Source organism: Megalops cyprinoides, chromosome 19 (genome assembly GCF_013368585.1).
Source record: "Megalops cyprinoides isolate fMegCyp1 chromosome 19, fMegCyp1.pri, whole genome shotgun sequence".
NCBI classification, from domain to species: Eukaryota; Metazoa; Chordata; class Actinopteri; order Elopiformes; family Megalopidae; genus Megalops; species Megalops cyprinoides.
In genome coordinates this window covers 25,375,902-25,402,959 of record NC_050601.1, presented here as the reverse complement: position 1 = coordinate 25,402,959, position 27,058 = coordinate 25,375,902, and the positions used below count along the sequence as shown (strand labels likewise).

At 46.1% G+C, this 27,058-nt stretch overlaps 1 protein-coding gene across 6 annotated transcripts in view; it reads left to right on the top strand.

Annotated features, from left to right (window-relative positions):
• The first annotated feature begins 4,706 nt into the window (after positions 1 to 4,706).
• Positions 4,707 to 27,058, top strand: part of mrtfbb (myocardin related transcription factor Bb) — a 41,204-nt gene continuing 18,852 nt past the window's right edge. For 2 of the 6 annotated variants that reach the window (XM_036552348.1, XM_036552345.1), the window contains exons 1-2: positions 4,726 to 5,055; positions 21,385 to 21,628. In XM_036552348.1, coding sequence (XP_036408241.1) covers positions 21,460 to 21,628 — 169 coding nt within the window. In that variant the 5' untranslated portion in view covers positions 4,726 to 5,055; positions 21,385 to 21,459. Of the gene's footprint in view, positions 5,056 to 21,384; positions 21,629 to 25,367; positions 25,643 to 27,058 lie in introns of those variants that run through there. The other 4 variants (XM_036552350.1, XM_036552349.1, XM_036552347.1 and 1 more) reach the window with 3 other exon arrangements.

Genomic DNA, 27,058 nt, shown 5'->3' with positions numbered 1-27,058 from the left:
ACTGAGTAGATTCTCAGCCTCACGTGATCAGATTTTTCCACACATTGTTGGCCCGTGGGGTTGACATACTGCATTCCTGAACCTCATTCATTATTACTTGGTGATAAATAATAATAAATAATAAATCATGAAATAGCTGGATATTGTTCCTCAGACTGAAAGGATTGAACCATTTACCATTTTATAGACCAGCATCGTGGTCGCTATGAGAGACGCATTCGTCTCAGTGTTTTCCGAAGTTACTTAATACTGGAAGCCATGTGATTGCCTCCGGTCCCTCTGCCATCAGCCCGCTGTGTTGTCGCCTCCCTCGCGCAAAGACCTTTGCTGGCCCTCCCCTTGTCGGAGAATGAGGAGGTACGGGAAAACGCCAGGAATGCGGTGAGTCACTTCACACGTTCACGCTTTAGAGACGGAGTTTGGCACGGGTTTCCGATGCGGGAGCCAACCTTGCCCACCCGCGCGGGCCAGCTCGCCGCTATTCTGGGCCGTGATTAAGGCTGACACCTCCAGTGACGGAGGCGTGCGTGGGATTGCGGGAATACACTTCTTAAGCTTGGCTGCGCGGCAATAAAAACTGTGCGAGAAAAGCGCAACTGCGCTCGTCGATTCACGCTTCGTCACACGACCCATTGTGTTTTTTTACGTGAGCAACGATCAGTCTTAACCATTTGTTAAAGCAAACCTTGGTCTGAGGAAACACTATTTCTTCATTTGCGTTTTTTTATCTGACTTGAAACTGTACTGTACAAGTTATCTTGTGCCGGATTTCCGCGCTATTTCGTCTTACAGTATTTAAGTGCACAGCTTTTTCTCACTAGTGCCTACATAGGAATCATGTGACATTTGACCGTGTAATCTAATTTTTGATTCCCTTTAAATTATTTATTCACTATCATTTTACATCTTACAGTATGTGTGTGGTTATTTATTGGAGAAACTCTGGTCTACACTCTTCCTCAGGGGTACAACAACAGTGTCCTGTCCCAGATTCAAACCTGCAAGAATCTGGTCATTAACCCAGTTCTCTAGCCATTAGTCCTCAGCACCAGACTGTTTTAATCTGTGTCTGCATGGAGACTCTGAATGCACTCCATTTTTAAGAACATAATACAGTTATACTTCATAGACAGACTGATTCAAAAAGAAGAGAAGAGCAAGAAAGCTGGACTGGTTGTAGGTTGGTTTGAACAGTTTGGCCTCAGCATGTGGTTCTTTGTGGTCATGGGCCGCTGACATTTCTTCTGGTAGGCAAAGTCAATGGGCCTTTAATTAGAGGGGCTCGGAGCCTTAATTGGAGATGGTCAGAACATTAATGTGGTTACCCGCTAGCCCTCAGTTCTGGGCCCAGTTCAGCAGGCTCCAAAGGACTTGGGGCTTGGAAGCAACAGGGGGTCCTGGAGTGCATGCTGCAGATATGTGACAGCCTTTGCCTGTGGTTGAGGCCTTGCAGGAAGCAGCCCCTCACCAGGTGTATGCTGGGTAACAGAACCACGCCTGAACTCCAGGCCTCAGATTGTCCATGGCTTTAGGCTCAGGGGTCCCCAAAAACACATTTTCAGGTATTCAGTCCCCTGCTGTTGTTACAATACTATAGAGCAGGAAATTCTAGTTGAAGGCAGTGCAGTTTACAGGTGGTACCACTTGGTCTGATTTGGCAGTTTTGCTCAGCGGTCATGCAGTGCTGACTGAGTGCTAACAGTGAACTCTTAGACTGTAAATGAACAACCAGGTCAATTATCAGCAGGAGGGCTAGACCTGTGGTGACCATGGGACTCTGACCCAGTGGCTGCATTACACCAATTAGGATTCAAAGTGAAATTTTAAAGTGCAGCAGAAAGTGGCTTGTGTTAAGAATGCCTGTTATCCCAAAAACTCTGGGCTATATGAACAATGACAAGTCATTTGGGCCCTCGCAGTCACTAAGTATGGAGTGCCATTTGTGAAGAGGCCTTTGCCTCCTCCTCCAATGTCCAGGTGGAGAGCATAGCAAGAAATATCTTCAGAGGAGCCTCTTGCTCTGACCCTGTGTTTGAAACCACTACTGTTGTTATTCCTACACTGCTCCTGATTCACCTCAAGCTCCAACTCTGAGCCTGCAGGCAAAAAACAGCAAACAGATCAAAGTGAGTGCCATACTTACTCATAGCATATACTGTACCCATGTTACTCTCTTGTTTTTTCTCTCTGATGTGAAATGAAGTGAGACATGATTGTCTTTCTGTTCTTAGCTGGAAATGACTGGTCAGAGTTCCTTATTCATGGTTTGCTTGGCTACACCTGAAGGAACAAGATGTGAGACCCCGGGCCATATGTAGCAATCTCTGTGTACAATTTGCCGTAGGATCATGTGTACGCACAATCCCACAATTTGTGTACGGAGGTTTTTCGTCGGAGTTATCAAACACCACGTACGCCTAATTGTCTTCATAAATCTGACCGTAACTCGAATTATCGTGAGATTATGCGCACATTAACGCGCTTAACGTCCACTCCCACAATTGTTCTTATATAGACCGAGACACGCCTTTAATTAGTCGATTTAGCATATAAAGATCCCAGGTACATCTGAGTGAAATGCAGAGACTGATGTTGAGGATCAATGGCAGGACGTAAGAAAAGAAATTATTCGGACACGGAGATAGAGGCGATGGTAGATGAGGTGGAGAGGAGAAAAGGCCAGACTAGCGGCATTTCAAATAGACGGAAAAATGCGGAGTGGCTCACAGTGGTGACTGCTATGAATGCAGTTTCACCAGAGGTGCGTACGGTGGAGGAGGTGAAGAAGAAGTGGTCGGATTTTAAAACAGAGGCAAAAAAACGAATAAGCGCACACAAGACCAGTGTGTCCCTACCCGGCGCAGAACTGTAGAGCAGAAGCTGTATTTTCTGCCCTCCCACTTTAGGTTTTATGTACCCTATAGAAAAATAGCAAAAACAACAAAAATATTGGCAACGTTGGAATACCCGTTGGAAACGACATAGGGAAGTGAAGTTTCGGAGAGAGAGAGAGAGGGCTGCATGGCATGAGCAGAAAGACAGGCAAAACGATCTGATCATGTTTTGTTTTTGTTTTTTTTGTTTTTTTTAACTTAATGACCCTGACGCTGTTGGCAATTATTTTGTTGATTTTAGCAGTCATCTCTCGGTGGTTAGAGTCGTTCATAAATTCTATTATTTTGCGTCTTGTAGACCTACGTTCCAAGTGCTCCGATTCCCTAAATTGTGCGAGGACACTCAGGTTTAATACTGGCTTCACTACTGCTGTGAAATAAATGTATTATTTAATTTTGAAACAGTAGTCTTGTGTTGTTGTTATTTAGCCTTTCAGAGGCTGTTGCATGGTTAAATCAATGAATGTCATTAAACCTACTACCAGACCAATTTTAGGTGGTGACCTGGCAATCTGCCCCAAATATTCTTATTTCATATTATGGCCATGACGCACAAACACATGGAAAAGGTAAGGTAGGGAATTGTTGGCATCTAGTCAAATCGTCACTATATTGCCACGCCCAGGATGGAAAAATTCTGAAATAGGCATAGCGGGATGATAACCTACTGTTTTGCTATATAAAAAGATTTGCCCCCTCAGTCACTTCATCCTGGCGCCGGGCCTGGCACGATAACACTCATCAATGATTGACACAAGACCAGTTTACTTGTATCACCGTTAGTTCCGCTTGGTGTCGCCAATCTGCAAATTACAAATTTTTTGCGTACGCCACCTCGAGACCATGCGCAGAGGTACGCATGTTTTCCCGGGAAGTATCTTTATAAATACTGTTTTATGTGTAGAAAAGTGCTCAGCACGATTTTAGTGCGTATGCACCGTTGATACATGTCGCCCACCATCTCACAACTTGCCACTAGATGGCGGAATGATCCAAAGAAAGAATTGCAGGACCTCGCAACCACTGGCGTGTCATTGCTAATGACACCATACTTTTCTATTATTTTTTATACTGTGCGCGCCACAATTAATCGATATTGTTCGCGTTTTCCCTTTGTCATAATCAGAATTAGAAGTATCCACATCATCACGACACATACTTTTTGTTTACATAAACAGCATATAGATATACATTATATTGTTTCACTAATTGTAATTTAGAATCATCTGATATGTGAACTCAAACTCCCACTGTACACCCATTTGCAGATGACAAAGTCATTTTATTATTATAATTAACTCACCCCTTCTATAGACCTTTTAACTCAAGACATACTGAGATTGCCTTGCAATTGGTACTTGGCAGTATTTCAAATTAGCCACGTGCTCATCTTCAGTACTTATTTACTGGATGTTCTGTCGGAGGTCAGTAATAAGGACCTGTTACCGCAATTATTAAGAATGACCCGCAACCTCAGAGACAAGTAAACACGTTTTGACGCATAAAACTACATGCTGTCTCCCTCCCGGCTATTTTGATTGCGTGCGTTTTTGTCTCAGGCATACAGATGTTCAAGAGATCTAAACGACAGCGTGTACCAATGCGAGAATTGTCACTTCCACATAAGTAGCTTTCGCTGTAGAAATCGTACTTTCAGTGCACGTCATCGGCTGGTTTGCATTAAGAGCTAGGGTTTCCATTACCATTTCATTACGTGTGTAGAAATACGAACTTTGATGTACATGGTGTTCTTTTGTATAGAGCCCCTTCTTCTTTCATAATAATGAAAGGGGCTGACAGTGCTTGACAGTGCTTTACTTCAGCGAATTTCGTCAGTACCCTGTTGATCCTGCTCTTGCTGCTCTGACCCATTGGTAAGGCGAAGTCAGTCTTTTCGCACTAATGAGCTGGCGGTGGATTTTGGTGATGTTTACTCGCAGTTTGCCGGCAGCTTTGAAGACTTCACAGGGTTAAGATCTCGATTACATCATCGAGTTCAGTCAAACAGATCACGAGCGGCCATCTTTTTTGCCCCAAGATTAACAGCTTAGGTTCCAGCGACGTGAAAACAACAAACAAGTTCAACTTCACGCGCATTTCAGTGCTCAGGCGAGAAGACAGGTTTTGGGGAGCCGGGCTTCCTGGAAGATACGGGAATCAGGTAAGGTCGCCACACCGATTGTTTAAGTATTCATGACTGTCACGTCGTCCTGTATGTGGTAGAGATGCGGCACTAGTTGCACTAACGACGCACTGCTGATAGTACTATAAGTAAGTGGCATAGTTAAAATGTTGATTAATCTGTGAGACTTGGCTCAGATTCCGCACAGAATCGTAAATGTCTTTATCTGCTTTGCAGAAAACGAGGCGTCGCTGGCCGAAAATGAGCAGACGCATGTCACGTTTATTACCTGTAGTGTTTTAGAGTTTATCATGAATTAAGTTTGTTGTGTCGTGGTCCAGAAAATGGTCGGATCTGCAGAACTACAGTTTTGCGGTTGTTAGAAAAAGTGTAATTAATGCAATTGAAGCATATTGTATAAGTAATTTGTTTAAAATGACGTTCTCCCTTTTGTGTGTCCATGTTTTGCACGAATGGACAGTTGAACCATGCACTTATGTTTTGCATTCTATGTGGAAAACGTATTAATTGCATTTACTTGATGTCACGACTCTTAAAACATATCGCGTGTGTGAGAGAGCGGGACAGGGTGATAGACAGAAAATGAGAGTACCATCTGGGCTCAGGAGGAGCATGAATAGAGGTGTCATTTTAAAGTGGTAGGAAACTTTTTTTTTTCAAAATGAAAACGGTAAAAGACATTTAATTACCATTAATCTGTGTTAGAAGTACAGCTTCGAAGCTATCTTAGCAATTTATCCAGTCTCCTCAGGAACGTATATGTGGAGTCACGTGATGGTTTGCACCTGGCCAGGTACACTACTCTCTGTAGCTATAGGTCAGTAGGTCACTGGTGACAGCTATGACTAACTACAGGGGCTGAGTGTGAAGGCTATACATCTTATCAGAGGATGACCGAAGACAATAAGGCAAGGCGGAATGTAGGCTCGTGCAATGTAGGCACCAGGCTAGCATCTTCAGAATCAGTCGTGTATTGCCATGAAAACAGGCAATACAATTAGGTGGAGATTTTTCCAAGAGATACCAACTAATAGGATTCGAAAGAGGACTCCAAAAACTAAAGCATATCTGTTCATATTAAACCTTCTGGATATGTGCTGCTGGAGACAGTTATAGGCATATTTGGTATTTGGTTAAATTTTAATAAATTTTGTGTTTTGCTAGGTGCCCTCTTTTCCACATACTCTGCTGCTTTTTTGCAGTTTTGTTGTTCAGGAGATTCTATCAAGTTAGTTAGCTAAGTAATGAAGCTAGCTAGCTATCTCTGTTTAATGGTACTGAAAATCAAGACCATGACTTTGCAGATTTTGAGCTAGTGAAATACATTGTAAAACAATTATTCTGAATGTTTAATGAGGCAGTGGTATGACAAAATACACATATACAGCATGTTTCAGCTATGTTGTGATAATCCTCAGCTTGCGAAACAATGTTTGTCACCTGGTCAGCAAGCTAGTTTCAGTGCTCATTTCTAACAGTGGCTATTAGATAGTTCATGAGGTAGTTTAGGTTTGCTCTTTGGTTCAAAGAAAAAGCTAAGTAATGAAGTAGCTGGCAAGATAAAAGTGAAGCTAGATACCTGCTATCAACTGGGCAATCAAATCATGCTGGTACAAAGCGCATCTCTAGAGAACAGGATTCATGTAAAAACTTTCCCCATCTAGCAATCAGTTAGCTAGTTAGCCCCTCTTCATGGTCTTTTCGAAGTCGTGGCGATTGTCAGCATGTGTCTCAGAATTCCAGGAGCCGTGGCGTTAATAGGGCCTCTGAGGGTGAGATGTAGCTATGCATGTGTGTTGAGAAATGTCAATTGTGTCAAAGCGTGTTAAAAACACAGGCTGTGAAGCTGTCAGTTTCCTGTGAGTTGGCCGGATTCCGTCAGTAGAATTGCACCTATCCTCCTCTCAGAATCCTCTCAAAATCGGATTTAATGTGTGCAAAAATATGTGAATCCCTTCAGTCCATAGCTTGTGGTATCTCCATTATCAACAATAACTTTGAGTAAACGTCTCCTAAATTCACTAATCAGTCTCTGACATCTACTTTGAGGGAGCTTTGCCCATTCCTCCTTATAGAACTCAGCCCACTGAGTGAGGTTTAAAGGATGTCTGGCATGATTTGCCCACTTCAGGTCCTGCCACAGCATCTCAATTGGATTTAGGTCAGAACTTTGACTTGGCAAATCCAAAACATAAATCTCCTGAGCTATTCTTTGGTAGATTTGCTTGAATGTTTTGGGCCATTGTCTTTGTCCTTGAGTAATGGCATGAGGTTCTATTCAAAAAACTCCTGGTACATGGTATATATATATATATATCACATACATACAGTGGTCTCCCCTTATCCGCGGTTTCGCTTTCCGCGGTTTCAGTTACCTGCGGTCAACCATGGTCTGAAAATATTAAATGGAAAATTCCAGAAATAAACATTTCATAGGTTCAAATTGCGTGCTGTTCTGAGTAGCGTGATGAAATCTTGTGCCGTCCAGCCCGAGACGTGAATCATCCCTTTGTCCAGCATATCCACGCTGTATACGCTACCCGCCCGTTAGTTACTAAGTAGCCGTCTCGGTTATCAAATCGACTGTTCCGGTATCGCAGTGCTTGTGTTCAGGTAACCCTATATATTGTTATAATTGTTCTGTTGTATTATTAGTTATTGCAATTATATGCAGCCAGGAATAATCCATTCATAAAAAACAGAAGCACAGTGACTACAGTTTCTCTACCTCTAATCGTTGTTACTTAGCCCACTTTGGAGTAGCCAGACAGACAAGTATATGCAGACTCAGAAAAAGGGCAAAGAGTGCTGCAGCAGTTCCAGGCTCCAAAGCACTACCATAGCTACAACACCTCCAGCCCCGACCTCTCTCTCCCCCGCCACAGACCTCCACCAAAAACAGCCATCCTTCAGCCAGGCCCAGTGGTGTTGTTAGGTCAGATCATTCGGGCCTATAGCCCTGAATATTTTCACCCTTAAAAAGGAGGTGTTTATAGCAAAACAACAGACAGACTGTGTAACAGAGTGGAACTTGACTTGCAGCGTCTGAAGGTGTGATAATATTTATTTATCATACAGGTAGATATAACCTCCCCAGCCTACCAATGCCAATCTCCCTTCAAAAAAAAGACAAGCCCCAGGCAAACTTTACTTAGCTGCGGATCCTTTCAATAGCTAGAAACGTCCCTGGCCAGGCCTCGCAGGGAGCCGCTGGCTCCAGACCTCAGCTCCCCGGCCACCCACCCCACCCAGCTCTACTTTGTCTGTGCATTGCCACATGTTGAATGCAGGGTCTGTTCTGTGAAAAACAACCCCTTGTAATTAGGGGTGTGCCCTTGATTGTTCCGGCAAGCATTTTTTTTTTCAACAGAACCCCCCAGCCAGGCAGAGCATTGCTGTGCAACACTCTCACAGTTGACCTTTGACTGTCAAGGATGAGATCAGCCCCCTGCTGAGAGCTGGAGGGTAAGGCTGGGAAACCCCTGGACTTCACTGCTGCTGGCCCAGGTTAATGATCAACTTAGTTCACCCATTACGACCAGGACCGCAACAGAGGGGGGAAGGAAATGTTTGATGGACCAGAGGAAGGAAGGAGACCAGCCCCTGGGAGAGGGCATGAATGGTGGAAAGGGAGGGGGAGAGAACCACACCAACGGAGAAAAAGGGAATTAGGGAGAAACAGAGTGAGAGAGAGGGAGAGGGAGAGAAGGAGGGTCAGAGGGCAAGTGAGAATGAGGGAAGGAAAAAGAGATATTGAAACCTGTAACTTTCGGTGCCCCAAAGTGAAGCTCTAATCTCCCCGTCCTGTGTTGCTGAATGGAGTGAAGGGGGTTTGCAAGATTGTAGATATGCCACTGTCCTGACGGTAACCTTCGCCTCCCCCTGTACATGTGAAAAGGCGTGACAAATCGTGAAAGGGTCACAGAGCGCACAGTGCAGCGACCAAGTCCGGAGGCGTGCTGCTTTTATAAGCATTACTCGGCTGTTATTACTTTCTGTATCTACATTATCTGCCATGTTATTAAACCTCCTCCGGCGGTCAGCGTCAGAAAATATCAACGGGCAGAAGCCCTTGTTTTTGGCTGTGCAGGGTGTTGTTCTGTGCAATCGGGATGCACCTCAGGTTTGCAGTCACGAGTCTTCCCTTGTCCAAAAGGGCAGCCAGCATTGCCCTTCGTGAACCCAAACCCCAGGCTAAGGTCTTGGTTACACATACCAAGACATGTATGTGACACCACCACGCTGGTGCTGGTACTTGCGGTCCATTCCGTGCCGCCAGATGCATTTCATACTGCGTTTCGGCTGCGAAAATTGCTTTTGCGTGCAAAATTGAGCATCAGTCAACTGGCACCCGCTGCATGTCCAGCTAATCCATTTCCCTCGGGGCACAGAGGCTGTCTGTCCAGGTCAGAGCAGGAAGAACCACCCCACCAGCACTGGGTGAGTCTTGTGAGGCCTGCTCTCCCTGTGTGGGCAGTTGAAAAGGGCGACGTCATGTTTTTTCAGTGTCTGTGTGTCCTAACACATCTGGCAGTCTCACATGGATTTTTTTTTCAGCCCCAGCTGGTGCTGTTGAACGTGCAACTTTAATTAGCAGGATCATGATGCAATCTAAACAGGCAGGGTTGAAAGGCCTTGGGTGTGGTCGGGTGATGAAACAGACCCTGTGGGAAAGCAGTTGCTTTGACACACCAAGCAATTAAACTGGGGCTGCGACACTCTCCCCCATAAACCAATTTACTGCATTTTGTAACAGGAGTGTCACGTTGGGACGGGTGCAGGGCGGATTTGGGAGCACCCACGTGCCTGATGGAACAGCCATGCTCATTCCAGAGGAAGGGGAGAGATCTGTCTTTCTCACACTCTGCGGGTGAAGGTCACATGACATCTCTGTCCTGTCTCTCATTGGTCTTTCCTCTGGGACCAAAACAGCCCAGTGCTCTAGCTTTAATAGGAGATGGTCGGCATTTTTCAACATTAAAACACACCTAGGGCTGTTAGCTGAAAATCAGCCAGTTGTTTACCATACAGTGATCGTTTCAAATGTAGATATATACAGCAAGCTTGAATTATTTTACATTCTCAGGGAAAGAAGTTGGTACTCATTGGAAGATGAACCCTGAAGAGTGGTTAAAATGCTTAGTTAGCCATACCCAGTCACTTAGAACCAGGGCTCAGAAATCCATGGCTAAGAAATCCATGGTGTCTTTTTGCAGACTCTCTGCAGTTTCCATTGCCAGACAGCCACTGCGAGCACCCTGCAAGCAGCACTCTCTGGAGCTCCATTTCCTTTCGAACAAATGGCACCCTGTGGGCATCCCTCAGGAATGCAGCTGCTGGTCCATTCGGGCATTCGGGCTTTCTGGTGGGGTTGGCTGAAATGAGGGGCCCCTCAGAACCCCCCGGGGGGGAGGATCTGGGTATTTATAGCTACATGAGCCCCATTGCCACAGTCACACTTTGGTCCTCTCGGTTGGTGCTGTCTGGGGTGCATACATGCTGCATCCTTTGTCCTACACCAAAAGATAGAGGTGACATCATGATGATTACACAAGAGCCTGATGGATGAATGTTACGTCCAAAACTTGTTTTTGTTTTTAATCTGAAAGAGGGGTGGGTGCTGTGACCATCTGTCAGCTAACAGTGTATTGGTTATAATAAGGAGGGAAGTTTTTTGTGAGATTCTGAATCAGTCATGCTATCTGAGGGAGGAGTATGTCAAATTTTGGGAAGGATTAATTAAAGTCAACTGCACAGACTATTTGACAAATCTTGTGAACTGAACCAGAGTGCACAGGTGGGACTTAGTCAGGTAAATTTCACAACACAATTTTCACAACAAAGGATTTCTCCATCAGAGACTTAAGACATGGAATTACCTGCCAGGACCTGTAGTACAGTCAGATATTTTGGCATCCTTCAAGATCTTGCTGCAGTCATAAGCTCCTTCCAGGTCATTGGCACCTGGTCATGTTTTCATGTTGATGTTTGTTTGTCTTTTAAGTAACAGCCGTATTGCCTGTGGTGGGAAAACAGCCTCAGAATAGTTTTTGTTGAGTTGCCTGCAGGTGGGACAATGAGGTGACCTGAAAAAAATGCACAGCCCCTGCGAGCGAGTACACATTGCATCGAAACCTTTCCACCAGCTGTTTTTTTTCCTCTTTGACATGACCTCACTGTGTGCCTACAGTCAGTCCCGGTTCCCTGTCGACTCCTCCTCTCAAGGTCATGGGACCTCTGGGTGATTGCAGAATACGCCGCATGAATTAACAGTGGAGTGCAGTTTTCAAAGAGCTGGACACGTGACACGAGGATCACAGGCTCAAATCCCTGAAATGCCTGTAAATATCAACCGATATAAACAGGTAGTGCAAGCCATGTGCATCTTGCCCTCAGCTGTGAAAGCAGAACAACTGCAAAAACCAGAAAACTGAAGCGTTTTGCCGCACCCATATGTAAGCCTGTAATTGGATCGCTCAAAGGAGGCTTGGTGCGGGTGCCCAAAATCTTCTGTAAGCCCCATTTGTGTTAATCCCTGGCCCTTGGTCTGTTCCGTGTGGCAGAGCAGAGGGGGGTTGGTGGCGATATAGCCGGCATTCCATCGCCATTGTCACTTAAGATAAATGGCAGAGACAGAGAACAGACGCCAGCCGCAAAGTGTGAAAGCGCTATGTACACCACTGTTGCCAGCAGCAAAGTATTTGTGAATGAGTCAAGTTTAAAGGGCCTCAGATGGCTGTCTGGGGTGAACTCTGGGGAGAGAGTGAGAACGTGAATGTGCATGTTACCATCCACATGGGATAAGTTGTTGAGTCGATCTGTGTTTTCAAAAACAAAAGGCTTGCTGAAGGAGTATTTTGATCTCGCATACTGGAAGTGTGAAGGGGTGGCATCAGAGTTGGGGTCAATTCCATTTCAGTCCAGTCAATTCAAGAAATAAGTTGAAATTCAGTTAATTAATTGAAAATCACTCAAGATTATCTATAAAGATTTTCCAATGAATTAATTCAGTTCTTTGAACTGACTGAAGTGAAATGGAATAGACCCCAGCTCTGGCAGATAGATTGAAGTCGAATGCACACCTTACTATAGTGGAGCCTCCCCATTGGCGGGTTTATTTAGAAAGTACCACAGGCGGACAGGCGATAAGAACATCTGAACAAATTTTCAGGTTCCGTACGACGTCACACCTAAAGGTTTGTTTTGTTGAGACCTACCCAATTTGTCCGTTTCCTGTTTTGCATCATTTGGATTTGCATAGCAGAGCATTCCGTCGTCGCTTTCTAAAATAGAAATCGTTGTCCTCAAACATGTTGATCTTTACCCCAGATGGCTGGGGTAACTAGTAACCAGTTTGCCCCCCCACCCCCCCACTCCCACGCACACACCGGCCCGGCATGGCAGTCTGCCAACCGGCGAGATCTATTTCTGTCTGCGGTTAAGCCCCCCCAGAGCCCACCCCCACGCCCCCGGTGAGGTCAGGAAAACGGCAGAGGCAGAGGGAGACGTGGCTGTGGGCCAGAAGGGGGCCATGTGTGCACCTCTCTCTGAGGACCCCAGGATAGACGGCGTGGAATCGCACATGGCCGCTGGTTCATTTTTGGGAGAGGTGATGGAATCTACCCCACTTTAACACATGCAGTCACACTGTTTTCTTTGTAGCAATCCTGTCCTATCTACATACCCTAGACACTCTGGGTGGAAGGTGGGGGTGTTTTGTAGGGGGAGTGTTTTCCATCTGCTTATACTGGCTGGCTGTGGTTTTCCTGACAACCTATTTTTAGCCACACAAGTGACCTCTGCTGAATTGCCATGGATCATAAAATGTGTGATGCTGTAATGTACCCCCACCCCACACACACACGCCCCATTTGGGAAATCAGCTCTAACATATTTCTACCCTGACGTCTTGATCCCTGCTCCTGTGTTCGGACAAACTCACTTCTGCTCCTTGATCCAAGCCTTAGATCGTGGTCGTATTTTGGCCTGGTCAAAATAACTTCATGCCATCTTTTTAAAAAAATTTGTTTGTTAGTGTTTTGAACAAGTTGACCAACTTTGACTGAAGCTGAGTTACTCCCCAGCACCGATGTTCACCCATAACATGTCTCTGGCAGTGGCTACTTATACACTTGGGCCACAGAGCTCAACCAATGGATTTTAACCATTGAAGGGTCCCTTCTGGAAAAGCACCTTTCTCAAAGGTCCCACGTGGGATTCAAACCCACAAACTTGTGGTTACCCGCCCAGTTCCAGAAGCTCTCTCTGAGATGAACACACTCGTTTTCACTTTGTGATTTGCAATGTCTTTCACATGGCTCATATTGCGTACCTTTGCGTGGCCTGATTTTGATCCAGATTTGTTCAGTTTTAATTTAAGGCAGAGTCATCGACCCTCTAGGCATCCCGTTGGACGAGAAGCCGCTTCCTGCTCACAACAGAGTGTCTTTTGGGAAGCGATGAGCAGTCGGCATGGAAACCGCGGATGTGCCGCAACAGGCCGCTGTTTCCAGGAACCCCTCCTACCCCAATGACATCACACTGTGCCGTCAACACGAAGATTCTCTGTCTCTCTGCCTCTCTTTTTTTTGTTTGTGGTTTTTGCAACATTTTTTTTTTGTTCTTTGTTTTGTTTGTTTCTATTGTTTTGCAGCAGATTTTATTTATGCCCTTCATGACAGATGTTCAGTAAAGGGCTTTTAAATGTCAGAAGCTTCTCTCTCTCTCTCTCTCTCTGTCTGTCTCTTGGTCTCTCTGTTCCTCCCTGTCTCTCTCTCTTCCTCTGTTTGTTTAGCTCTCTCTCCCCTCCTGTCTCTCTCTCTCTCTTCCTCCCTGTCTGTCCCTTTCTCCCACTCTCTCTCTCTTCCTCCCCATCTGTCTCTTGCTCTCTCTCTCTCTCTCTTTTCCTCTCTGTCTGTCTCTGTCCCTCGCCTTGTCTTTCCCATACTTCAGTCTGTCAGAGACCGGGAGAGTTGATGGAGTGAGACACTAAGTGAAAGTGCAGTGGATAAAAGAATTTGCAGCCGCCAAAACGATTTAGGAGGCTGTGGGGGGGGGGGGGGGTCTGGTGTGTGACGGGACGAGAGCCGTGTGGCGGGAGGGTGGTGACAGTGCATAATGGAGTCGGGTTTCAGGTTCAAATCCCTAATTCGATACTACTCTTGTTCCCTCATTTCAGGCACCTGGACAAGCGTCTCTACTGAGCATGTAAATAATGGAGTGGAATGGAATCAAATGCAGGGAATGCATTGGGTTTGACACGGCAAGCCGTGGACACAGTGTTCACTTGGTACATTAAAAAAAAACTTCTGGCAAAAGATTTCAATATCAAATAAAACGGGACTATTTTTTCAAGGAAAGTTAGCATTTATTTCCAGCTCTAATTAGAGGTACAACGCATATTCAGGTGACAGTTGATCATTTTTATGAGAAAGACTGATATTCCAGATACCCTCACAAAATGACAGCAGAAATGATGGCAAATCATGCTCTCTGGATATTTTATCTGTCTTTTTACTTGGAATACAGTGAGTCAGACTCCACAGTTCTCTTCCCTCAGTGTATTTGACATTTCTGATTTTTGTGTCTGAGTGGTGCATCATGGCCATGGGGCTGCTGAAGGTCTTTGTCTTAGTAATGGCTTAATTGGAGTAATTTCTTAATTTGATGCGCTGATTAGGAGCGCTGATTGGGAGTCACAGATTGAGACATCTGTGACTCTGGGTGTCAATCAGCCTTTTGTTGAAAGGCATGTAAAAACTGTAACCCCTGCTCTCCATGGCTGGGAGTGGAACTCCATGATCTTTGGCATCCATATTGTGAGGTTTGCACGCACAGCAAAGGGGGTGTCTTCAGTGAGGAAGACTTAATGATGATGATGGTGATGATGAAGGATCAGAGTGGGTCAGTCCCTGCCTAGCATGAATTAACGTGTTTTCTGTAATTCAGGGAAGCTTTTTGGAGCACCTCTCTTGTCTATAAATACCTGTCTTGCTCATGTGTCCAGGAACACGGTCACGGCGACCAATAACAGTTTCCATGGTAACTGCTCAGGAACAGATCGCAGACCAGCACAAAGCCACGGGCAAGTTCACGGGCTGTTTCTTCCTGTTGTTATGTGCAAACTTTCCTTAAGAGATGTTGTGTGTAGTAGTCTCCCTTTTAGACGTGTCAGGCAAAAAGGATGGCGTTTGGTATTTCCTGTGAATCCCGGGTCCCGGCTCAGTTCCACCTCATATCTGCAAATGGTTACCTGGAAGGACAGACGCTTGGTCCGGTTGCTGTGCGTTAACTTCCTGCTTTGTGCAGTTCATTTGATGGCATGCTGTGGCCGGCTCTCTGAATGACAGAATGGCAGAGAGTGTCCAAGGAGCCGTGTGTCTCTCTCCCACTTGGGCTGGTAAAGGAAGCTGCAATCTCGAGGAGAGCTGATATCTAGGTCACCTCTCCAGCCCTCCTCTCACTTCACCCCTTCGCTCAACCCTCCTCCGTCTGCTTTGGGACAGACACCTCACATATGGGACTCCCCACCCTACCCCACTCCTCATAATGAGGCTTTGAGTAGCAAGTAAAAGACTTCATACCATGCCTTTACAAATGAGGTGCTGGTTCCATGGCTAATTTGTTTGAATTGGCCTCATCTGCATAAGCATAGGCCAATCCTGGAGAGTGTAATGACACCACATTGCAGGTACAGCAACACCTTCCAGACTTCCTGGTCAATGGACATAGTGGTCTGTCCAGCTTTACAGTGCACATAAAATTTCTTAGGGTATGGCTGAAACGCTGTTGAAGTAATTGAGGAAAATGAATGCTGCAGCACCATCTGCTGGTAGCGTAAAAGAATGTTCCAAAGAATACATTTTTTGGCCTGCCCCCTTACATGAACTACTGGCTTTCACTTTATCTACAATGGTAAAAGCCTTTTCCTATATCGGAAATTGCCTTTCATACAGCAAAGTAACTCTTTGTAGTAGTAGTAATTATAATAATAATAATAGTAATAATAATAATAATGCATATGTCCAATGCCAGCACAAAGCTGGAGTTGAATCTTTATTTTTATGAACATAGCCAGTGTAAACGCTGACTGCACTGTTGGAAAGCCCCACTAACCGCACCTTGTTTTCCTCCCAGGTCACTCTGTGCAGCCCCCGGCTGCTCTCTGCCTCCTGTACCCTTTGCCTTTTCTTTCCCCCTTCAAAGCTTCCAGCAGGGTCAGGACTGACTATAACTGGGGTTTTCTGCCACATTTATGTGAGTGCCTTTCCAAGGTCTTTCCACAGAGGCATAACTACAAAGCATTTCTTTGTAAATACTAGATCTATTTTAAAATCTGTAAAACATTTGTTAATTAATATGTAAATTGTCTTTATAGAAAATGTTTATATATGTGCATGTTAAAAACATATTGGGTCATCTCAGATTGAGCTGGGACTAAAATGCTCATTTTAAATGCCCTTGATTGACTTGATATATCATTTCGTCATTGAAAGACACTTGCTGCTGCTAGACCAGCTTGAGTGATTCAGGCAAGCGTCTTTACTCATTGGTACAGCAGTAAGGTCTCATTTGGGACTTAAACTCACGTCCCTTAATCACCAAAGAGCAGCTGCCCCTCCAGCCTAGTCCCAGAGAGTGGGCTCCCTCCCAGCAGAGCCATGCTTGAGGATAAGGCCACCCACTTGTGACCTCATTTGGCAGTCCCCATTCCCATTGGCTTGCGGCGGCCTTGGCCTCAAAACTAAGGGGCCTGGAGGGAGTTCACTCTGGTTTTCCCACCATCTGCACTGTGTCACAAACAGCCTGGGGAGGGGGGGGGGGGGGGGTTGGGGGGCAGGGTCTGCTCAGAAGAAACCGTGGATTCTTCTATGAGAAAATACATCCCAGGGAAACCGTTTGGTTGGACATGGAACAGCATGTGCTTATAAATCTACCGCCAAACGGCCACATACTCGACGTGAGCTCGGAAAGTTCCAGCGGAACACTTTCCCTGGGGTTTGTTTTCATTACTTGATTTTTTGCCCCACAGTAAAATTAACATTTATTTTATGCCTCAGATATGCAAGTTTTATGACCATTGTAAGGCACTCTACACTGCAGGTAAAGTTTTTTAAGGGAGCAGACCTAGGTGCCCTTTAAACATACCAGATGACGGCTTCACCGCCCTGCTGTGGCGTGGATCTGAGCCCTGCATGCTAACACGGTGGACCCCACCGAGCCAAGCTGACCCATCAGATTAAACCCCGGCCCCCTCTCAGGCCCTTCAATAATGAATCACGTTGTACTGGGAGCTTGTAACGTTAATATTTTACAACTGTGTAATGAATCTGGCCGGAGCCCCCGACGCGCCTGCGAGGGAGAAATAGGCGCTCTCGTTGTCACTGGGGCAATCAGAGTTCTCTCTCTGACAGGCCTTGGCACATCAAACATTAATCCTGTTTGTCTCCGGGCATGGTGCGCGGAGGAGAATCACGCTGTTCTGGGATCAGTGACCTGGCAGAACCTCTGAGGTCATCCCCTTCTGAGGAATCAAGGAGGCAGTGTGACGTGGGGTCCTGGGAACAGGACCAGGAACTGCGTGAAATAACAAGTCCAGCAGGACAAATGCGTGCGCAATGCCTTTCACGAGCCAACACGTTTCTCAGCAATAAAAAAGAATTTTGAAGTTTGTTTCAATTTGTCCTGGCCTTTCAGTTGAACCAAACAGTTGAAGTGACAGGAGTTTGGTTGCAGTCCAGGGTGTCTCCTTGTCTCTACTTGTGGTTGAGGGGATAAGGCCTCTGCGCATGCTCGGTCAACCGTGGTCATCAAAACCACAGTTGCGGAGCTCAAACAGTGGATGCAGTTGAAAAATGTGCTGTTGAAGTGGCTGCAGGACTTCTAGAGCCCTCATCAAATTGACCTCACCAAGTGGACGGATAGCTTGTCTGTCACAAGTGGCAATAGGAACCATCTTTTGGGTCGTGTCCGGACTGGGTCTTCGTTCTCTGCTTACGCAGGCCATGTCCTACGCAATCGCCGTGGCAACTGGCCAGCGCATGCAAACTGGGATGGGTCACCATGGTGCCCGGCCAAGATTTGAATGTTTTTTATCTGTGTTTACACACAGTTGTGATTAGCTCGCTTTGATTGGCCAGCCAAACGTGATCCAGTGAGAGAGCAGTAGGGGGAGTGGGGTGGTCCCAGGGTTGTTTTGCAGAACAAAAAACAAGCAAAATTTCAGGCACCCAGCCCATTGAACCCTTCTGCTTCTGGGCACAAAGTGAAATGCCTCCTTTGCTGAATGTGATGGCACACCTATCATCCCCCTCTCTTTATTTTATAAGACTACCTTTTTCACCATCCGATAATGCATCAGACATTGGTGACCACATGCTTTTGGTAACCTGGCTGGTCTTCTCAAGCCAGGAAAAGTACGTCTCTGCCAGCCAAGAGGCTCATACATCAAGCTAAAGCCTCTGGCATGAGCGTTAGACCAGACAAAGTTTTGACAGAGACGAATTCTGGGCCGTGCGAAGTTGACGTCTAGCGCAAATACAGGGGGCTGTGTAGGGTATGGACTTCACCAAGCGTAAGCCGACTTTATTGGAGACAGATGCGGGGGAGTGCAGATCTTTAAACAGCTGTATCTCACTAGGAGAGGGAGCTGGGCACTCTGTGTGGGTGTGTGTGTGTGTGTGTGTGTGTGTGTGTGTGTGTGCACCACTGTTGTGATAGTCTGCTGATTCTGTGCCCAGAGTCAATAGCAGACATAATCTGCTTTGCTGACTCATAGCATTTTTAACAAACAATTTTTAACAAATCAGTGTTAAGATATATTGATTGCTTGGATGGTTTATTGATATGTGTGCGCAGTCAATACGCACTGAGGGGCGACTTGGAGTTGGAGGATGGGACCTGGGAGATACTGGGATTGGGATTGGCTCTGAGAGGGCGTGGCTCCACCCATCGTGGTGACGTCATTCGTTCTTCATGCATAGCGAGGGAGTGAAGGGCAACTGCATTTTTTGGGCGATGGGGCCTTGGAGGAAAGGCTAAGATGGTGTTCTGTGAACATGTGGTCTCCATGGTGGAAAGCTCATTTCCCTTCACACCCACAACAGAGACCCCAGTTCTCTCCTAAGTGTGTGTATGTGTGTGTATGTGTGTCTTTGTATGTGAGCGTGCATGTGCATGTGTGTCTGCAGATTGTGACCATTCATACTGATCACTGCCGCAGTGATTACTGTATCACTGATGAGTAATAAAAATATTAACAATAGCAACAGAATACCCACAGTCATGGAGGGTGTTTGGATGGACGCACGAACTCCACAGCCTACCCTTTCCAGGCCATCCACCTGGAGCATTTTCAGAACATCTAATCAGATTTCCTCTCTGGAGTATGCTTTGACCTGAACTCAACCGAAAGGGTGAGGCCCTCTACAGAGAGGCCCGGGAGAGTTCTCAGGAGGCACTGCTGCGGCACCCTGACTCCGGTGCATTGTGGGAGCTCCCAGTGCAAGCCCGTCACCTCACTCTGAGGTCAGAGCCCCCTTTCTACGGGGGAGGACAGAGCAGGGGCCCTTTTAACCGCAGGCGTGCGCTAGCTTTCTGTGAGCTGGCGGTCTCTCTGGCTCAGGGCTGCGGCTGGCTGGGGCCATGCAACGATGGCAGTCTGACCTTAGACGCAGGCACAAAGCACACCACACGTTTCTTCAGGGAACAAAGAAGCAAAGAAGGGAAAGAGACTTTGTGTTTTGTGTGAATGTACTATACTCTTTACTTACTTGAACATACTGCATGTACTACACTCGTATGCTGAAATTAAGCACCACGGCACCAATTATCATGGAGATACTTTTCCTCCCCAGGATTCTAATAAACCTCAGAGATCCTGCACCAATGAAAAATGAGCTCAGCATGTGGATTTGCATATCTGTCTCTGCAAGGGGAGGGAAGTAGGCAGTATGGGTGCTGTTTAAGCATATGAACATAAGCTGTGTCCTGTCAGATAGCCAATGACCCTGAGGAAGTGTCTTTTTCTCACTGGACTGACACAGTGACCATCTCACCTGAGCAGGTAAGGAGGGGCATTCCACCACTGAGGGACCAGTACAGACAGGGATCGTGACTGAGAAGAGCGACCCCGTCGGGTCGGGCCAGTCAGTTGCCCTGTGGGTGCAGAACGCAGCGATCTTGAAGGAACACAGGTTTTGAGGAGCGGCCATAGATATTAGGGGGCTGTCCCATTCACTGTCCTATATGTCAGCACCAAGGTTTTGAACTTGATGCAAGCGATGACAGGAAGCCAGTGAAGTGAGATGAGGAGGGGAGTAACATGACACCATTTAGGGAGATTGTAGACAAGTTGTGGGTGCACCTTCAGCACCATAAACTCACATGCAGAGGCTTCCCTTTATGTCTAATATACTCAACACGTTTTCACAGGTGGCTTTTCAGACAAGAATCCCAAGACCAACAGTACAATTTACCCCACTGTTCTACCCCCTTCTTTCTACAAGCAGATCTACTTTGAGGGAGAAAAGACAGATCTGCTAAAGGTCAAAAATTTCTCCATAGCTCTGTATTAAGAAGCTGACTCCGATAAGTTTGCTGAACCTTTTGCTTTCTGATTGGTTCTGGTGTGGCTGGTGTACTGTGGTGCTGCCCCAGACAGAGAGTCTATCACTGGGTGTTTATTTTACAGAGGGAATAAAGCCATAAAAAAATATATTCAGCATGCCCTGCACAGCCTGCCAGGAACATAAACTCAGCACGTCCAGTCTTCTGCAAGGCATGTAATGCAGTATTTTTGAATACAGGAATGAACAATCACAGTGTAAGTTTTAAAAATCTTGAGCTTGTTAATCTGTTGTGGAGCCTTGGTTCTGTTAGTTCTCCGCTCGCCAAAATGTTTGTGCTGCTATTGCTAAACCACTTTTATGACGTCATTCAAAATGACAAATTTTTCAAAGGGATCCATTTATCATTTCTGTGTTGCCCTTTTATGCCCTCTGTATTATCCCTCTGTATGCTGTGTATTGACATAGATCTCGTTCCCGCTCAGCAGAAATCGTCATGTAGCACACTGATGCTTGACTGGCCTATAGAACTCGATGAGAAGGTGAGGAATTTCTGAAATGTCTCTGACAGGAAAACGATTTGGGGAGTGTGAGCTCCGTCACGGTCTGTTTGCTGCTAACATTTCCCCCTTTGTTTTTACAAGGAAGAAACATCCGCGGGCGGCTTCTTGTAAATGACACAGCGCGTATTTACATACCAGGGCACATCTGTGTTGAACTCCGGTCGGAAAATGCTGGGGTCCTTCGCTGGAACCGTGATCTTTGTTTTTCCCTCCGGCAGATAGATCGCACATCCGTCCCCCTCCAGTAGCTGCGGAGACGCGCATCACCCCCCACCCACCTCTCCTTAGGAGAGATGGAGCCCCGGGGGACATCGGTGGCGGGGGGTGACCGGGTGTCGGCAGGGGCGACAGCGCCCAGCCCACGGAGTGAGTCGGTGACCCATGAGTTGGAGGAGCTGACCCTGCAACCCGCCAGCTGGGGCAAGAACCACAGCCTGCCATCGCTGAAGGACCGCAAGAACGGTGAGCACCAGAAACTCTACCCCACCCCCCAACCCCCCACAACCCCAAACGACCCCTGACCCTTGTGCTGTGCCCGCCCCACGTGAGAACAAGCATTCCAGACTGGCGGTAACAATTAGCCACGAAGCAGCCACACACCGGCAGTACTGGGAGAATGAGGCTGGCTTTGACACCAAAAAACGAACAGTTCTGAAAACCAGCTAAGAAGTGCAGGCTGGGTGAAGAATTACAGAGGAATGGCAATTTGGAGGCCAGTGCGCAATCACAGCCTAAACGGTTCCTGCCGGGAAATGGGCCTGCAGGAAGCCGTTATCAGCGCACATGTCGTTAGGGAGTCTCTATGTTGCATTCAGAGGCACAATCTGGCAACTTGGTGAAAGTGGCATTGAACTGGTCTGTCAGAGCTTCCTACTGCCTAGGTGTGTGTGTGTGTGTGTGTGTGTGTGTGTGTGTGTATCTGTGTGTGTGTGGGCGTGTGTGGTGTGTATGCGTGTATGCGTGTATGTGTGTGTGTGTGTGTGTGTGTGTGTGTGTGTGTGTGTATGTATGTGTGTGTATATACATGCATGTGTGTACATGTGTGTGTGTGTGTGTGTGTGTGTGCGTGCGCATATGTATCTGTGTATGTGTGTGTATGTGTGTGTGTGTGTGTGTGTGTGTGTGTGTGTGTGTGTGTACGTCAGGGCAGAGGGACTTCCTGCTTTCTCGCTCTGATCTGTGAAAGTCTGGAGGCCTGGGCCGCCTGGGCTGTTCCCCTGGTGGCTGTGCTGCTCCGGTTCCCACAGTCCCCTAGTCTGCAGATATTTTAGCAGCATGTGAATGTTAATGACAGAACTCTCTGGGGAGCGTCCCGGCTGGGGTGACAGGCAGGCTGGCAGTAACCCACGCTGAGCGGCACCATGACAGAGTCCCAGAGGTCAGTTTTCTGCAACTCATGCGGGACACTCAGACCTTTGGAAATTCTACCTCTTCAAGTTAACATCTGTAAAGGGGAGTTAGCATAGGACATTTAGGAAAGTGTGGATGGAACAGGCTTCTATTTCTACCCTGTAATGAAACTCAGCCCCCCCCCGGGCGTTAATCACATCTGTTCACACTTTCCTCCCTGTCTGTAGGGTGGGCCTTTTCCTGCTCACTACATTTGTTTAGCAGAAGCTTTTATCCAGAGCAACTAGCAAAACTTGTAATTTTTTGTACTAACTGAGGCAGTTGGGGTTAAGTACCTTGCCTAAGGGTATAACACCAGTGGCCCACCCAGGAATGAAATCAGCAATCTTTTTATGTGCTCTGGTTCTCACCACAATGCTACACTGCTGCTCCCCCCCTTCCTCTTCTTCTGTTAAAAGGAAGATCCCCATACCCTTACCAAAGAATTAGTTGAATGTGTCTTAAAATGCATTTGAAATATCCATACAATGTGCTCCACATATAAGAAACACTGACATAAGAATCAGCCACGTATAGTCATCAAAAAACACTGGGGCACAATCACTCCTAGACTAATGCTGCTTTAAAGCTCTGCTTATAAGAAACAAGCAATCTGTTCATTAGAAGCTATTTTGGCTCAGTTACTTCATCTAATACTGTGCACAATGAAGTGTAGTGAGTGTATAATTTAATGAAAGAAGCTGTTAGAATTTGAGTACAGCGTATCTCCTTTTCATGTTAATTACTGAAGCACCTAACGTAAAATATTTTTAGAGAAAATTTTGTGCAGTTTAGCTAAGTGCCTGGATGCCAGTTGACATAAATTGGGCTTTTCCATAGTCCACATTGTCTAAGATTAATGAGTCATGAGTTATTAATGTGAGTCAAATTACTATGTTTTAAATTAAATAAGGACACAGACAGTGCTACAGCATAATAGCTCCAGCATCACCATCAATTTGCATTCAGACATTCAGATAATTAATAGGAGACGTCTCATTTTTATCCTGTTTAATAAAGGATTATATAAAAAATACTGTGCATTTCAAATACATTTTCCTTGAGTGACAAGCTTAGCTTATCTTTAGCATAAAACACACTTAAACAGCACAGCAACAGAAACATTCAACATCTTCATTTGGAACTCTGCTTTTAAGAATCAGCTGTTTTTAACTGTTAAATCGTGTTGCATGGATTTGATTCTTAGAAATTGAGTATGTATTCTGAATATATAACAAAACATGTCAATTACAGGTGCTTTCAAGTATATGTACATTTAAGCTTGTAATATAGAATATATTTTAAACTCATATAAATTAGTACTGTATGTATTATTGTATATGTTAAATCATCAAGTAATTGAATAATTAAACGGTTGTGTAATATACAGTGTATAAATTGACATACTGTACATCAGTATGCATTCTCCACAGATTTTCCACAGCATGATTTACCAAATATTGAAAAAATACATAATTACACAAATTAAAGGCACATGCTGGCCATGCTGAGGACAGTGCACAATGCTGGCCATGTCACTGCTAGTCACTGCTGAGTCACTACGAAAGGCCTGTTAACACCTATGGGAATCAGAGCTTGTTCTAAATATATCCTGTTTTATGTTCAAACTGCGCTTCCAGTTTCTTCGCCGTACTATTCAAACCATGGGTTCGGCATTCATACAGATGACACAGGGCAGTTACAAAATAGGGAACATGCAGTTCTTATTTTCACCGTTCCCGCAGAAGAGGTCAACAGTTCTCCAGTGAATAATGCACATAAATAAAATTTTCATTTCTTTTTTGGGATTGGGGGAGGTCATGGAATGGAGGAGCAAAATTGAAAATGTCAAAATACGTCAGTTCCTACTGGTTCTCCTCTGGTCCAGCTCTCCGCCCACCCTACTCGCAGGTCGGGCGTCCCAGGCTAGCCCCCCCTTCCCTCTACTGGTACACATAATCCTCGGTGACAAATGCTGAAGGGGGATCGTCTTTAAACGGTACCATACGTGCCCCCCACCTCAAAAACCACAGTCTCGGTTGCCATCCTTTTTTTTTCTTTTTTGGAGCCCACCTCAGTTATTGAAATTCCAGTTGAAAACACAAAGGCGTTTTTATTTGTCTCTAAAGTCAACATTACGCTGACAGGTCCACGGTAGACCTCGTGCACGCGGAAACAAAATAACAAAGACAGCGGTGGAAATAAGGTGACATAACGCACAGCTGATATTTCCTTTAACACCGTGTAGGTCTGCCGTCCTGACCGCTCTCCAGCGGGAGTAACGCTAACAAAGGGCTGTGAACTGTTAGAAATGCCCCGTTTGCCATCGGTAAGAATGACAAAAATCAACAGCGGTTGTCTTGGGGCGCCTGGAATGTTTATTTTTCCATTTTGGCGGGGCGATCCAAAAATGTTATGATTGAAATCACGTGCTCCCGATTTTGCCATGCAATGGAAAATGCAGCGTGTTAGCTAAGCGCAGGTTTTGTGAGGTACAAGTGAACGTGTTGAAAGAAAGGTGTTTAGCGCCTCTCTTATCAGTTGCAAACACATTTACAGGAGGGAACATGTACAGGAATCGCAACTGCCTCTACACACACACATACACACACACACACACACACACACACCTAAGCACAGTGCAGAGAGGGTTAACACAGACTCCACTCCCTGTGCCATCCACTGCCTCTGACACAACTGTGAGAAACACACGCACGCTTCCCTGAGGGAGAGAGGAGGAGAGGGAGAGAGAAGGCGATAGAGGGAGGGAACAAGGCAGGGAGGAAGAGGCGATAGAGGGAGGGAACAAGGCAGGGAGGAAGAGGCGATAGAGGGAGGGAACAAGGCAGGGAGGGAGAGAGAGATAGAGGGAGGGATCGGGCTGGGCTTTGAGAAGTGCCTCAGATATGTCCCGGGCGGCGACTCGTCCCTACTGGCTCTCCTCCTCGTCCTCGAGTGGCCAGGCAAATCCATGGGACAGCGGCGCACGGCCACCTCACCACTGCCTCTGACGGACCCTTTCCCCTCCCGCCATGGCATGCCTGGAGGTCGAGGCCCCTGCAGCCTGCAGGGGCAAATTCAAATCAGGTGCCCATCTCTCTCTTCTGCTCTTTCTCTGCCTCATTTTCTCAGTCTCTCTGTTTCACTTTACCCCTCACTCTGTCTTCATCCCCCTCTTTCACCCTCTGTCTTTCTCTTTTTCTTGAGCTGTTTTTCTGTTGTTCTCTCTCTTTCCCTGTCCCCCTCCGTTTCTCACTCCTTTCCCCACTGTCCTTCTCTCTCTTCTTTCCCATTCACTCTCTCGTTCTGTCACCAGCCTCTGTCTCCATCTTTCTGTGTCTGTCTTTCTGGCTCCCTCCATCTGTTTGTCTGTCCCTCACGCTCCGTCTCTCCGATGCGTGACGTCACAGCCTTGGCCTGAAGTAGGGATCTGTCACTGGAGAATGTGGACAGGGTGCTCCATTCCTCATAATCACTGGTGCTCTGTGTACTTATTTAAAAATGGCATTGCCAGCTGGAATCTTGATTGTTTTATAAGTGTCTTTGCATGAGTGTGTGTGAGATTGTGTATGTGTGTGTGCGTGTGTGTGTGTGTGTGTGTGTGTGTGTATGTGTGTGAGTGAGTGAATTTGTGCATGCGTTCATGTTTATGTATCGCACGTACGTATGTGCCTGCATTTTGTTCAGAAAGTAAATACCGCGTGATGTTGCGCTGGAGCCAGTTGGGCTCTAATGTGCAGAGTGCATTGGGGCTTGGGTGTGTGACAAGCCTCCGTCGCGGGCCAAATTCCCAGACGCGGAGACACGTGCCGACACTTTGCTTTGTTTATCAGAACCCCCTACGCTGTCCAATGGCTGTCATAAGCCCCCTCTGCTCCGGCGAAACCGAAAACCCTGTTTTTTCTTTGTATTCGTTTTGTTTTGTTTCATCTTCAGGCGCCTTCATAACCACTCTGGAAATGTTAACCGTATCCACACGCCTGGAGGAGAACATTAAATAGCTCCACATTTGGGATCCTGTCAGCAATTGTGCGGCAGGTGTTTTGGATAATGCTGCAGTCCTTTTTCTTGCCTCTGTCTGCTTTTGATGTACTCTATAATAACTGGAGATTCAACCGTGTGTACCCAGTTCCTCTCGTTCAGGCACATTGGATGAGATTTCTGTTTAATAACGCCTGATTCTGATCTTTTTCCATGTATTGGCACCCTCGGAAGGCATAATGTTTTGCAGTTTTGTGGAAGGTTCACTCTTACTTTCTTAATGCGTTATACCTTTCAGAAATGGAAAATACAGACACCAGTCTGGGAGACCTGGCACTGTTTAAAGCTGGTACTTTGGCACTGCTGCCAGGAAGGATGGGGGATTAAAGGCATTATAAATCAATAGGGATTGATGCAAAGTGAAAACAGGAGAGATCTGCATTCCGTTTGTGAACGTTCCGCAAGAAACCAGGGGAGACTAGACCAGTGTTGCATCACAATGGAGTGTGTTACCTCATAATG